The sequence below is a fragment of the Primulina tabacum genome, chromosome 2 (assembly GCF_025594145.1).
Source record: "Primulina tabacum isolate GXHZ01 chromosome 2, ASM2559414v2, whole genome shotgun sequence".
Taxonomy (NCBI): domain Eukaryota; kingdom Viridiplantae; phylum Streptophyta; class Magnoliopsida; order Lamiales; family Gesneriaceae; genus Primulina; species Primulina tabacum.
In genome coordinates, this window is record NC_134551.1 from 3011573 (window position 1) to 3026171 (window position 14599).

Consider the following 14599-nt stretch of genomic DNA (forward strand, 5'->3'; position numbering starts at 1 on the left):
CAAATGAAGTCTCATCTCCTGTCAGTTTGGATACCTCTCCTCTCCATGGGGTTTCAAGTTGGTGGAGATGAAACATACACCTGTGTGTGTGTGTGTATATATGCATGTATATATTTCTTTTGCAAAATTTAAAGAGAGATACATGTTTATGATTATCAAGAAATAACATAAGCATGTTTTTTTGCTGGTCGGGTTATCAAATATTTGACCGCTTATTAATAAACTACGAAAAATCAAAGAATCCTCCAATCCGCGGTAATTCACCAGTCGGATTGCCGGAATGCCATACATCTGTTACATATTGAAAAACGAGGAGATAAATTTTGATGATATTTTTCATACTCTGAATTAAAGGATCCTACGATCGAGTTGGTATTAAAAACATAAACTAATCATAGTAGTGTATGAATTTAAGGAAAATGACAAATTTTCAGTTAAAGGCGGTGGAGGAATCTTTTTGAGCTGAATATCAAGAAAATGGATAAAATCTTTTATTGAAACAAAATGGAAACTTTGCTTGAAAATAAATTTTCAAACTATTTTATTTAATATGTAAATATACTACATTAATAATAACTTAAAGTTGACAAATTATCAAATAAAATTATTTTTCGGCTTAAATTTAGTTCAAAAATAGTTGGAATATATTGTTAATTTGAAGTATGAATTAAAGATTTTTTGAACCGTCTTGAAATGCTATGAACAAGTTTAAATCGTTGTTTCATAATAAGTCGTGTGCTAAAGTGAATACAGTGGAGCTCAAATTGCAACTTTAATTGGTACCTTAATTTCAACCTCAACTCTTTTTCAATTCTAGTAGATTTTATGGCTCAAATTCATTCAAAAGTCCAAATTTTCCAATATTTTAATCAAAGCACTTCTGAAATTTGATTACAAACGTGCTTTTAGGTCTTCTCTCGTATTACTTGAGAAAGGTGGAAAAAAAGGAACCAACTTTTAGAAAATATATTCCAATCAAAAATTTTTATGAACACATTTCACTAAAATTTGTAAGAAAATTTTAATATTTGACTGAGTTATCACTTGCAAAAATTCAGACAACAAAATATAAAACAAAGATCTTAAATTGATCGAAATGGGTTTCAAACAAATTAGCAGAAGTTATTTGAAAATTGCCGCAAAACAAAATTTCGCCCCATGCCCACGTGACAAATTGCAAGATTCTTGCAGGGAGTGGGGTCTCTCTCTCGGACCCATGAATCAAAATTTCAAAATTTAAGTAAATATAATCCTACATTAAGCTCCATTATCATCTCTGCAGGCCCATGTGAAACGCCAAGTCTCTATTATTCCCATAATTATTTGTCTCCACTTATCCCCACACTAATTGAAAAACCGGATACTGCGCAAATACCTCGAAAAGGGAGCTCTTTTTATCAACAATGGCTGCTCCATATTCCTCGAAGGATTGAAATCTTGTAGTGGTATGCTGTGAGACAGCGAGGCCTGTCTGTTCTCTTTTCAAGATTTTCTGGGTAAGAAAAATGGCAGCCATATGTGCAGATTGTTCCGTTTGCTTTGCTTCTTGCTTTACTCCTCAATGTGTTGAAAATGGCAAAATGTACGAGGAAAAGCGTGCTATTTCTCTCTGGTCTTTCATTATCTCGGGTTCTAGGAAATTGTTTCGCCAGTGACTGTTAAAACTCTTCACTGTAAAGAAAGAGGCAGATTTGGAGACCCATTTTGTGTTTTTGTTTATTTTCTTCATTTTTTGTCGGGTCACTGCGTGGCACTGCTTGTTGTTTCAATTCTCCGAAATTCTGATGGCACCCTATCCCCAAAGATTCATCCTTATTTACCCTTTTTATGTTCTTGCCTGTTTTCCTTGTGTTCTCCGGACCAAGATGCTTTTCTTTTCCCTTTAACCTGACGTGTGAGGTAACTGTATGAAAAGAACATTCAAAAACTACATCTTTGTGGGCCATTTCTAGCAACTTTGCAATGTTTATTTGTTGGTTTCATTTCATTTACTACTAATCTTCCCATTTCTGTCTATTCGCTTCAGATGCTCAACCTTCTGCAATAAATTTTGTTTTTTCAAAAAATTTACGCATGTTTTCTCCGCAGTAGCACCATTTATCCCTTGTAGGATGTTCTTAAGTTGCGTAAAGTGCGCTTGGATTGTAACTAGAAACACTTTCCCATCACGGGGCTAGAATGGTCCATGGACCATGCTCGTCACTACAATAATTACTACATATCAAGCACTCCAAGAATTCTTGAAGTTGCATTGGTCGAGAAAAAAAATTCTATATAGCGTCTGTCTGATTAGACACTAAAAGGTTGCAGTATACTAAAATCATAATGTTTATTTATTTATATGTTATATTCGGAATTTCAGTTTGGTGGGCAATTCATTTTGATGAAAATGTAGGTCATAAATGATCCATCGGATGCTCCTTGTGCATTAAATTTCATTGGATTCCCCACATCTGTCTCTCAGCTTGTGATATTTTCTGCAATTTGCAGGTCTTGTGGGGCAGGAAGCATTCAAGAAGATATTATTTTACAACTCCCTTTCACATTTTGGTCTGAGAGTAATAAAGATAAGATATGCAGACTCCTAAAGCAAGGTAACTTTCTGGTGTAGCTTTTCTGAGAATGTTCATTTTCATCAGTTAATTTTTTAAGCCAAGTCTTTTGATGGGACTTACTTGATTAAAGATTCCCACTTTTATTTCTTGATGATTTGGCCAGTTACTCACTAACACGGATGATGACTGAGCTGCATAATGCATGCTTTTTTGGACAATGTGGGACTGGAATGCTTCGTCCTATGATAATCCTTGTTCTGCAGTTGCTGTTTTAGTTTCTCTTTGCCTGTTTCTCTTTTCCAAGATTGTGTGGTGAATTACTTAATCATTTTCAACATGCTATATTACGCATAGTGATAGTTTTTTGGAATATTTTTGTTTTATATCTTGCACTAGCTGGGATTATTGTCTCCATTTCAATATACCTATACTTTCATCCATCCATTCACTTCCACCATACAACATACATGTTTTCATCGTTGCTTTTTGTCGTCATGACTGAACAAACAAGCAGATGATTTGATACATGTAAGCAAAAACATGGAAGAGATTTATGGGGCATTTCCTGTTTCAATTGTTAACTTGTGATAACATAAGAACATTTTGCATTCCAAATGTGTCATAATATTGTTTAAATTATTATTATCATTGAATGCAGAACCAATTCTTCTGGAGGGCCTCTAAGGACTTGTCCCCGCTCTTCTTCAACCGAGGTGCCTCAGAAAAACTCGAGCCCTCAAGCTGAATTATCTCAAAAAACTTCACCTCGAGTCGTTCGTCAGCTCAAGTCAACTCCACGATATTCAGACCACACTGCATCGTCTTCCAACTTAGGTAGTAGAGCACCTAAGGAGGGAAGTCCTAAAGATTTGGATCGCAAGTCACTTACAAGCCCGATATCTGAAGTAAGCAAAATGTTCTTTTGCTTGTCCTCTATTTTTTTAAATTTTAGGTCGTTGAACTAAGTATTGTATTTTGGTTGCTTAAAATACGTTGCAGTATTTACAGAATTTCTTAGTTCACTTACGTTACAAACAAATTGAATTGACTAGTGAGTTTTATGAATTCCACTCTTCGCCGAGCTTTTCGAATCCGGGTTGTCAACTTCGGACCAAATGAAATTTATTTAGTGAAATTTCTTCCTTCAATCTCCAGATTAAGCACCGCCCTGGTAAAGTTTTCGATCTGGAGACTCAGATTTCTAAGCTGGAGAATGATCTGAAAACTGTTAAGGATCAATTATGCTCTACAGAAGCATTAAAGAAACAAGCCCGGAAAGACGCGGAGGAATCAAACCGAAAGCTCTTGGAGCTGTCTTCAAAGCTTGAAGAATCTCAAAAGCAACTTCTGGAGGAGTCAGCTTCCGAGGAAGTTCACAAATTAGTGCTCCAGGAGTTGTTGGAAGGACGTGATGAAGAATTTCAATCTCAACTCAAGGCTATCCAGGAACAGCACTCCCATGATTTATCCTTGTTAGCTTTGGCCTTGAATGAGATCGAAAAACTCAAGGTTGAGCTTGAAAATTTGACTGTCTCTGAAGCTACACTGATAAAAAATTCAGAATCAGCACAAAGTGATCTCTGCGTGGTGAAAGAAAACTTGGCGGAAACTCTCTTACTCGTGGAAGACATGAAGAACCAGTTAAGAGAAAGCAAAGAATCTGAGGCTCAGGCGCAAGAACTCGTTGGAGGAACTCTGACACAACTTGAAACAGCCAAAAAGATGGTGGAGGCACTTAGGTCTGATGGATTGAAAAATATGGAAGCATATGATGCTATAGCTTCTGAGCTGGTGGAATCAAGGGCTCGTGTTAAATATTTGGAAGAGCTTGTAAGCAAACTTAAGGATGATATTAGCAGCAAAGGCTCTCACGAGTCCACTGAAACAGAGCTTATATCAATGAAAGTCGAAGTGGAACAATTAAAATCGGCTTTAGAAGCATCTGAGACTAGATACAGTGATGAACAAGTTCGAAGCACGGAACAGACGAGAAAGACTTTTGAACTGGTGCAGCTGATAAAATCGACATCTTGTCAGAGAGAAGCCGAGCTCGAGATGGAGCTGAGGAAATCAAGATACGAAATTGAAGAGTTGAAAGCCAACCTGATGGATAAAGAGACTGAATTGCAAGGTATCTGTGAGGAGAACGAGGGACTGACGATAAAACTTGAAAATACAGTGTCGGGCCAGATGGAACATGAATTGAAACAAGAACTCAACAAATCAAAGGCAGACATAGAAAGTTTGAAGTCCCTTTTGATGAATGAAGAGATGGAGTGGAAAAAATTATCAGAAGAGAACGAAAAGTTGAAACTTGAAATCAAGAAAACTGGCAACGGTATAGTTAGTGACGAAATTGTTTCAGATCTAGATGCTGCAGGGATGTCAGAAAGGGAAGCTCTAACGAAAATTGGGTACATGACTGAAGAAATTGATAAGAGTAACAGAAAGGCTGCGCGAGTGGCTGAGCAGCTGGAAGCAGCACAAGCAGCGAATGCAGAAATGGAAACCGAGTTACGAAGGCTAAAAGTGCAGTCAGATCAATGGCGAAAGGCTGCAGAGGCTGCGGCGGCAATGCTTTCAACTGGAAATAATGGCCAAATCAAGCAGAGAACTGGATCAATGGACAGCCACTTCAGCCCTCGAACGGGAAAGTTAGGTTCAACTTATGCAGATGATCTCGATGAAGAGTTAGTTAAGAAGAAAAACGCAAACATGATAACGAGGTTGTGGAAGAAGCAGCAGAAATAGGATCTGTTTACTAATATATGTGCACTTTCTTATCAACTAGGTTCTTAATCAAGATCAACAGACTATGGTTTCATCTTCAGCTGTCCCTTTCTCTCACAAGTTATCTACACTTAGTAAGTGGTATTGGCTGAAGAATCTTGGTTCCCATACGATGAAACATAATATTATCAGTACTATTTCTGACAAAAGATCATTTCTTCTATGAACTGATTTTACTTTCTCTTGCTTGGTGAGAAAAAACAATATGTAAGTGCAGCATTATCATATGATTAACGACATAAAAAAAATTTAAATATTGCTAATTGAGTATTGTTAGAGAGCAAACAAACATAATTGCCTTTTAATCATGTCCCACGCAACTCATCTAGTATTAATCGACTGTGAAGAAGAAGAGGTCATTGCTGTTTCATTAGTTTCAATTCAATGATTTTAAAACAAAATGCTTTTAAATAAAGTAAAGTCAGAGTTTTACAATATGAAATTGAATACCAACTCCAAATTTAGTTTGCATGGTGTTCATTTTGACTTCTACCTTTTCTCAGGACCGGCAACTTTGTAACAAAACTATTAAATATTTCATCCCATAATTGAAGGTGTAAATGCAAACCAAGAATTGGGAAAGGCTGAAATATTGAATAATTATCGATGTTATGCTCTGTCGAGTGATATTCATTCATTGAATAATTTTTTCTTATAAATTTGTTTGAACTGGTTGCCGATTTGAACATTGAATTTTTGGTCAATGATGAAATTGTACAAATTGACTTTTTATATTTATTATTTTGGTGGACTTTGTCTAACATTTGGCGTGCCTCAGAGGCAGACTCGAAGATAAAATATATAATAAATTGATTAAAAAATATCGAGTTCTTTAAAAATATTATCAGACTCATTATTATTTATTAGTAAAATGTATGCATTTAAATAAATGTGACCAATCATGTAGCCACTAAATTATTTTAATTATAAATAACAAGATAAGCTTAACTTGGTTGTTAGGATTATATTCCAACATTTTATTTGGTTTGAACAAGTTAGCATATATAAATATCTAAAATATTATTATATGTAAAGCTACGTGAAGATCTTATGATTTCTCTTGACGTGGAATTTTTAATTATCAGATTTAGAATAATTATGCTTTTAAATCTTAGTTCCTTTGGGCAAAGCAATGATAAAATATAATAAATTATATTATTTAAAATCATTAATATTAATTGAATCAATGTATGACTGAGCACTTGTTTTTTTACTCAAAAGTATAGCTAGTGACAATAATACAACTCAAAATTTTAAATCGTACGATTCGAGCACCATGTTTTGATTGCCCTACGTAACTTGAACAATTATTGTACTTAACAATCTTCATCCTAATAATTACACTTTTTACAATAAATGGAAAAAAGAATATATGACATTAACTATGATACCAATTGTAGGATCGAGCAATCGCCGCTTTACCAAAAATTATTATAGTTGGTGGTAACTGTGCAATTCAAATCTTTTTTAATTCATGCTCAAACACTACGTTTCAATTACTCTATCTAGCACAGACAATTATTGTACTAAAAATTAGTATCACTTTTTTTTTGTTCTACGAGATGGGGACACCAGTTACATAAAACTATTTCTAGGCATTCTCTTGTGTCTACTTATTCCTAGCTCGTCTTCATCGATAATCTTCCTCAGCCTTGACGAAGGGTCCTCGACACTCCTCCAGCCTCTGTCGTAATCCAGTGATGTCGATGCCAAGAAGTCAGCCGCTCTATTTTGTTCTCTATTTATTGAGGCACTCGAATTTCCCATTCCTTCGCGAGTAACTTTTGACAACTATAGACTAAGTTGAACGATGACGAGCAAAGGGTCATTTCACCATTGAGCCACTTCACAATTAATATCACTTTTAACATATAGAAAAGAAAAATCATTGTTGCATGAATGTATTAACAATATAATACTTTTTTTTACCAGTTTCCGTAACCCTAAGGCTACGTTAGGTTTGAAAGATAAAATAATGAAATGATTAAGAGAGAAATGATAAACGAATGATTGAAGTAGATAATGATAAAATAATATTATGTTTGATATGATTGTTAAGAATGTGATAAATATTAATCTTTTGATGAATTGACAAAATTGCTCTTCCAGTGTTGTGGTGGCGGTCGGTGGCGGGCGATGGTGGCCGGATGTCACGCCCCGGGACGGGGGTTGGTTTACACCGACGTTGCTCTCAAACTTACATTCGAAAACAACAAGCCTCAGAAGTACAAAATTCAGAAACCAATATTTTATTCATAATATTCATTGTCTAATACAACTCGAAGAACAAATGTTTTACAGCGGAAATGTAAAACCAAACATAACATCATTTTAACAGATATAGCGGAAACATAATTTAGAAAAGTCTTCTTCACCAGCCCCAGAATTGAGTCTGCTCTTCCTCTTCTAACAATTCTTCCTCGTTCTTATCTGAGATGGGTTTGGTGGGTGAGTGATATGGTTGTCACTCAGTAAGCGGGGGCGGGAATAACTCTCAGTTTTCAAAATCATTTTTAAACAGAAACAGTGATAGAAATTCTTATTTTCAGAACATGAATCAGTAATCAGAAATCAGTATTCAGTAATCAGTAATCAGAAATTTAACAAGTAAGCACTGGGCACGTTCGTGAATTTCATGGCTAAACTGATATCAGTCCCCTATATGTTCTCTCCTCTAAGGGGTGAGGCCATTAATCAGTAATCAGTAATGTTCAGAATATATATTCCTACCATTAGTTCACTAAGTTTCAGTACTTAAAAAATCAGATATCAGAAATCGAACATACAGAAACTTTGCTTTAAAACATAAATCATCAAACTGGATTCAAGATATTTATACATAAGCCCACTTACTGTAATTTGCTAGAGTTTCGGTTGTTGAAGTCTGGAATCTGCTTGCTCTTGCTACTGGATTTTTCAGCTCGAAAATACACTCTCTTAGTTCGAATGATAACTCAAGATTTGGGTTACACCAATTCAGATGTTTGAGGGTGTTATTTATAGGCAAACTTCTGACTGTTAGCCTCCCAATTAATGGCTATAATCTGCCATTAACAGCCTTTATTTCGTGTTAAATGCTTCAGTTACAAGTCATAAGCTGAATTAGTAACTGTCTGCTGGAATTCTGTCTGCTGCTGGATTCTATCTGTTGAAATTCTATCTGCTGGAAAAATATCAGCTTCTGAAATATTAGCTGATGCTGGAATTGTTAGCTTCTGCTGGAATTTTCCTTTGCTACTAAATATTGCTAGCTGCTGAAAAATGCTTGCTGCGGCTGGAAATTCAGGTTCTCACACCGGCCGGTCGGAAGAGGCGGCGACGGCTGTGGCGACAACGACGGCGGTCCGGCTATCGGCCGGTAGTCAGCCGACAGGAGGAGGCGGCGGCGGTCGGAGGCGGTGGTCGGCGGCTGCGATGGTCGGCGGCGATGGTCGTCCGGCGGTCGGTGGGGGGAAGTGGTTGTAAGTTTGGATTTAGGAGAATGGTAAAATTGGAAAAATAGGATGTATTAAGAGTGAGATAAATAATCCTAGGGGGTGAGGAGTAATTATTTTATCACATCTAATATAACCTAATCATTCATAGGAGAGATTGACCTGGTTAAATAAAAAACGTACCAAACAGGTGATTAGATGAGTTAAAAAAAAATAAATCCATCTAATCACCCAAACCAAACACAGCATAAGAGTATTATGTCATTTATATATATGTGTTTTCAGGGGCTCACTAGGTTTTTTGATTATTTTTTTAACCCTACCTTATTTTTGATTATTTGTAAGCTATACCTTATTTATGCAAATATGAATAATTTGTTAACTATGAATAATATTTTTAAATGATCTTCTATAAATAAATATAACCAAATATAATTTTTGTTGCATTTCGTTCAAAGAGTTGAATGACTTATTTAAGTTAATTTAAAAAAAATTAGGTTTAAGTTCTAAATGTATTTTTAGACCCTTTTTACATTAACACATAAATATATTAAATTGAGCTAATATAACAATATAATTATGGAATTACTATATATTTTGTTAGTTCTTTATTTAATTTATGTTAACATTAAAAGTTTTATAGAATTTTAAAATTTTAGTATGAATTAGTGTGAGAGTTATAAGGATTGATTTTGTGAAAAATAAAGTTAATAACTTTTCAATTTTGCAAAATGCTGATGTGAATTATTGTTATTATATGATTTATTAATGATTTGAATTTGGAGTATAATGATTTGAATGATGTACCAGGTTTTTGCTTCATATTAATGTTCATACTATTTTTTTTTATGTTTGTCAATGTCTAAATTTATGCATTTAATTTTTTTTTACTGTTGGTTTAAAAAATGATGTGAACTCCTTTTAGCCTTTAACAAGATTGGTTCCGAATAGTCAAACAAAATAGGAAAATATGTTTTGGATTAAAGATAAGAACAAACATCAATTCATTCTAGGGGCTGAGCAAAATATCAATTTCGACCAAAATAATCGATCGAAGTGAATTGATGTGAAAATTCAATTTTGTAATAAAGTTTAGTAGGACACATTTTTTAATTAAAATTTGATTTTTTAAAAAAATTCTAAAAGTTTGATTAATTCGATTATCGACCGAAACCACCAATTTTTAAAGTTTTGTTTATTCGGTTTCGTAGTAAAGTTCGTTCACTTCAATTTGTCAAAAAAAAAAAAAAAATGGTTAGATTTTAACCGATACTCACAACTGTTAGTGTTTAATCTGGGACGGTGCCCTAGATATTTTTAAATTTGGCTCATACCCGGTGTGACCGACCGCCAGTATGATTGAAGTTATCTTTGATCTTTGCTCCCGATTTCTCAATAGTTACAAAAATTCATGTGAGAGGATATCATGAATCAATTATTTGAATCATCCATGAAAAAATATTAATTTTTATATCAAAAGCATTATATTTTATGTCAATTATGAACATAGTTGACTTGTCTCACAGATATTTAACAAGTGATATATTATATATATGTGTGTATGTTCGCGTGCGCGCATGCGTGTATGTGTGTTAATTTTAAATAAATATAAAAGAGTTACAGAAGGTGTAAATGAAATATGGTAGGTAGTCATGCCTAACTTCTACTTTGATGGTGTGAATATTTTTCATCTTGAAAAAGACGTGAATTTTCCAGAAATCTCGTGAAAGTTGATAAGAAAAATATGCCTCTTTTACAATTCCGTGTCACTAGAATATAGTCGTATATCAAAAAAATAAACACGCATTTATAAAATATATAGTCTATAAAAATATTTAAAACAAAATTTGAACTGCCTTAATATAAACTCGTGCAATTACTTGTCTTCCACTTTTGACTTTCTAAATATAAAGTTGCAATAATAATTATAATAAACTAAAACATATGTAAAAGGATAAATTAATCAACATAGCAAAACAATAATCATCATTATAATTATAATTATAATTTATTATTTTTAAGCGAATAAACTTTGGTAATTAAATTTTTTCTGTTATTTCTATAATAACTATTACTATTTTTTATTCTTTTTGTTACTTTAAGAAATAAGTTATTAGTGATTATTTTTTAAATTATGTATAACAATTAATTATTTTTAGTTCTTTCTTTTTATACAATACACGTTTGCTATTGAAGTGCTAGTTTATTTTAAAATAAATGCCCTTTAATAAATGAACAGGCTTCTTGTGAGACGGTCTTACGAATCTTTATCTGTGAGACGGGTCTTCTCTACCGATATTCACAATAAAAAGTAATACTCATGGTATAAAAAATAATACATTTTCATGATGAACCAAGTAAGAAATCTGTCTCACAAAATACGACTTGTGAGATCGTCTCACACAAATTTTTACCTTAATAAATAGATTAAATTGTGAATAAAAAATACCCCATCACCTTTTAACAAATTCCTTAAATATATATATATATATATTTATTATTTCTTGCATAAATTATTCGGTAATATTATATATTATATTATTTCTCATCTGTACTTTTTATTTTCATTTAATTAATTATTTAGTAGACAAAAATCGTTGACAAAACATAACACTTGCATTAATGACAACCTTCAGATTGACAAAAGGATCAAATTGAGCCGTCGGATCAACGGCGGCTGTAATAATACATCAAACGAGTCTTCTTCTCTCCTTCCTCACTGCTGCCATGCACCTCCCTATCGAGAAAATTGAATCCTTCTACATATATAAATATCGCCTATCTATACAAACATTCAGAGGCAATAATCTTCGAGCTCTTCTATCCACTTCCAAAAAAGGGCTAATATATACATATATAGTAGCAGTAGTTCTTGGAAAAAAATGGCTGATTTAGGAGCTGCCGGCGGACAGTACCCAGATTTCCCGGCGGTGGCTACGCACGGAGGGAACTATATACAGTATGATATATTTGGCAATAAGTTTGAGATCACCAATAAGTATCGCCCTCCCATTATGCCCATTGGTCGCGGCGCGTACGGGATAGTTTGGTAAGCGAATTTTCTTTATTTTTTTGGGTGGTATATATGGAACCAAGATTTTTTTTCTTTCAAGAATTTTTTTTTAAAAAGAATTTCATGCTTAATACTGGGTGACAATCGATGAAATTAAGAGGGAAAAAGTTAGATTTTTCTGTTGTTTATGATTATTATTGCTATTGTGTTTATATGGATAGATTACATGGAGCAACGAAATCTTCTTCTCCACTTTACGAAAATAGCATTTACTTGTGTTACTGGATTTAATTGATGGTTTTGAGTGATTGTTGTCTTCTTTTCTTTGTTGAAGCTCGGTTAGGAACATAGAGACTAATGAGATGGTGGCAATCAAGAAGATTGCAAATGCTTTCGATAATTATATGGATGCCAAGAGGACTCTGCGTGAGATTAAGCTTCTACGGCACTTGGACCATGAAAATGTTAGTATTTTGTTTTTGGTTTTGACGTGTGAATTTCGATATTGAGTTTGAACTCTGGCTGTATACATTGGACTAACATTTAGTAAATACCTTTAATATCGAATTCACGCATATGTTATAAAAACTTACTCTGTACCAGCAGAGATTCAGTTATCTCAGGACACTAAAGAAATTTTATCACAGGTCATGGCTATTAGAGATGTAGTTCCACCTCCATCAAGAAGAGAATTTTCCGATGTATACATTGCCTCCGAGCTAATGGACACCGATCTTCACCAAATAATTCGGTCTAACCAGAGCTTATCAGAGGAACACTGCCAGGTAACAATTGATACATTCAAATTTTCTTTGTTGAACATTTTCTAAACATAAACGTTACCTTTTGGCCTATTTTTCAGTACTTCATGTATCAGATCCTCCGAGGATTAAAGTACATACATTCGGCTAACGTGATCCATCGGGACTTGAAACCGAGCAACTTGCTTCTGAATGCTAATTGTGATCTAAAGATATGTGATTTCGGCCTTGCACGGCTTAACATTGAAAATGAGTTCATGACTGAATATGTGGTGACAAGATGGTACAGGGCACCAGAACTGTTGTTGAATTCTTCTGAATATACCGCTGCAATAGACGTGTGGTCTGTTGGCTGCATTTTCATGGAAATGATGAATCGAAAGCCATTGTTTGCTGGGAATGATCATGTGCATCAACTGAAGTTATTGACAGAGGTATGATATGAAGCTAGAAGTAAAGAATTTAAACTATGGATTGCGCTCTAAATGCTTATTCATATGCTGCCTGTTGCTTTGGTGGTTGATTTTTATTTTGGTCTTGCCCTGTGCAACCTATTAGATATCATTAACGTCTCCTGCAATGGTTTATGTGACAGTGATCGAAAAATGACATTTGAATTATTTCAAAGTTTAGAAAATTTAAGTTTATGTCGTGACTATCCGCCTTACGCTAAGCTCTGTTCCGTACTACTTAATCTAAGTCTATTTGACACAGTGGTCTAATCAGGTTCGAGTCGCACTGTTTATTTGCATCAATACATTTAGAAAAGGGACTTTAAAAAAAAAGTACTTGGTCTTTTTACCTTAGCTAGTAGAAAGGCCCGTTGGCTCTTGGGACAATTAATGATATTCAAGTCTGTTACAGCTTCTTGGTACGCCCACAGACTCCGATCTGGATTTCAACAGAAATGAGGACGTGAGGAAATACATACGGCAACTTCCACAACATCCTCGTCAGAATCTTGCAAAAGTTTTTCCACATGTAAATTCCCTGGCCATTGATCTAGTTGATAAAATGCTGACAATCAACCCAACTAAGAGAATTACAGGTAATTTTCTCCATATTTATTCTGCATGTTTGATTAGTAAGTTTCCAGTATATCTGCTAATTCAGTTATACTACATGTACTCGTGACATTAACTTGTTTAGCAAAAGGAAATGATCGTTTATTTATGATATTTCTGCGCAGTTGAAGAAGCTTTGGAACATCCTTACTTTGCAAGATTACACGATATATCAGACGAACCAGTATGCCCTGAGTCATTCTGTTTCGATTTCGAGCAGCAACCCTTGACAGAAGAGCAGATCAAGGAGTTGATATATCAAGAAGCTTTGGAGCTAAATCGACCATAGCTTTGGAGCTATGATGTTTTTTTTGTTGCTTGGACTAGGTTTGGTACCTGTGCAAGTTTTCTCAAGGGTTTTTGGTGTTTGATAGGAGATTATAAATATTACTATTCCTTTTAATCTTTAAGGGATTGTGATTTTTTTATTTACTATTGTTTAATTTTTATTGGCTTGTTAAACTTATCTTATGTACAGAGTGCACGTAAATTCAAACATGTGATTACTAAAATAATGCTTTTGGATACCCAGTTTTCATATTTTTACTGCATAATTTTCCTCTTTCCTCATCCTTTTTTGACTAATATTCATGTTTGGTCTGTCAGTCTTAACTTTAAAGGTTGCTCAACTTCAATTAATAATATATTTAAACAATTTTAGTATTCCCAAAAGGTTAATTAACTCCTTGGTGTTGGACCGTCGTCAAACGTTGAAATGTCAAAACATTCGATTCGGGCAGAACTTTGATTGCATCTCACCCAAAATTGACTGTAGAACCACAATTGTTGAATCCGAATCCAAGTTTGACTTCAACAAAAAGTTCGAAATTTCGGTGTACATAAGCTAAAAACCAAGAACCAATTCCTAATAAGTACATAAAAGATAGCAAATGGACCCACTTGGTCAAATAGCATTGCCTTTCTCAAAATTTGGTGGAAGTCATGGGCCACCCCCTTAGTAAATAAATAAATAATACATAAA

General features: G+C 34.2%; 2 protein-coding genes across 3 annotated transcripts; both read left to right on the forward strand.

Annotated features, from left to right (window-relative positions):
* Positions 1–1267: 1267 nt before the first annotated feature.
* Positions 1268–5556, forward strand: LOC142525272 (interactor of constitutive active ROPs 3-like). Of its 2 annotated transcripts, none has more exons than XM_075629509.1 (4): positions 1268–1496; positions 2491–2594; positions 3214–3460; positions 3711–5556. In XM_075629509.1, exons 2-4 carry the CDS (start codon positions 2575–2577, stop codon positions 5304–5306), a joined length of 1863 nt encoding a protein of 620 aa, XP_075485624.1. In that variant the 5' UTR covers positions 1268–1496; positions 2491–2574; the 3' UTR covers positions 5307–5556. The 2 variants fall into 2 exon arrangements, with proteins under 2 accessions (XP_075485624.1, XP_075485632.1); XM_075629517.1 differs by lacking the exon at positions 1268–1496 and adding an exon at positions 2051–2303.
* Positions 5557–11526: 5970 nt separating this feature from the next.
* On the forward strand, positions 11527–14144 carry LOC142525293 (mitogen-activated protein kinase 1). The gene is made up of 6 exons (XM_075629542.1): positions 11527–11828; positions 12127–12256; positions 12440–12577; positions 12655–12987; positions 13418–13601; positions 13743–14144. Exons 1-6 carry the CDS (start codon positions 11662–11664, stop codon positions 13904–13906), a joined length of 1116 nt encoding a protein of 371 aa, XP_075485657.1. The 5' UTR covers positions 11527–11661; the 3' UTR covers positions 13907–14144.
* Positions 14145–14599: the final 455 nt, after the last annotated feature.

Coding starts and splice junctions, on each gene's coding strand:
- LOC142525272 (XM_075629509.1), top strand. CDS start 2,575: ATGCAGACTCCTAAAGCAAG. Junction 2,595..3,213: donor ATGCAGACTCCTAAAGCAAG/GTAACTTTCTGG, acceptor CATTGAATGCAG/AACCAATTCTTCTGGAGGGC. Junction 3,461..3,710: donor TTACAAGCCCGATATCTGAA/GTAAGCAAAATG, acceptor TTCAATCTCCAG/ATTAAGCACCGCCCTGGTAA.
- LOC142525293 (XM_075629542.1), top strand. CDS start 11,662: ATGGCTGATTTAGGAGCTGCCGGCGGACAGTACCCAGATTTCCCGGCG. Junction 12,988..13,417: donor AACTGAAGTTATTGACAGAG/GTATGATATGAA, acceptor AGTCTGTTACAG/CTTCTTGGTACGCCCACAGA. Junction 13,602..13,742: donor CCCAACTAAGAGAATTACAG/GTAATTTTCTCC, acceptor ATTTCTGCGCAG/TTGAAGAAGCTTTGGAACAT.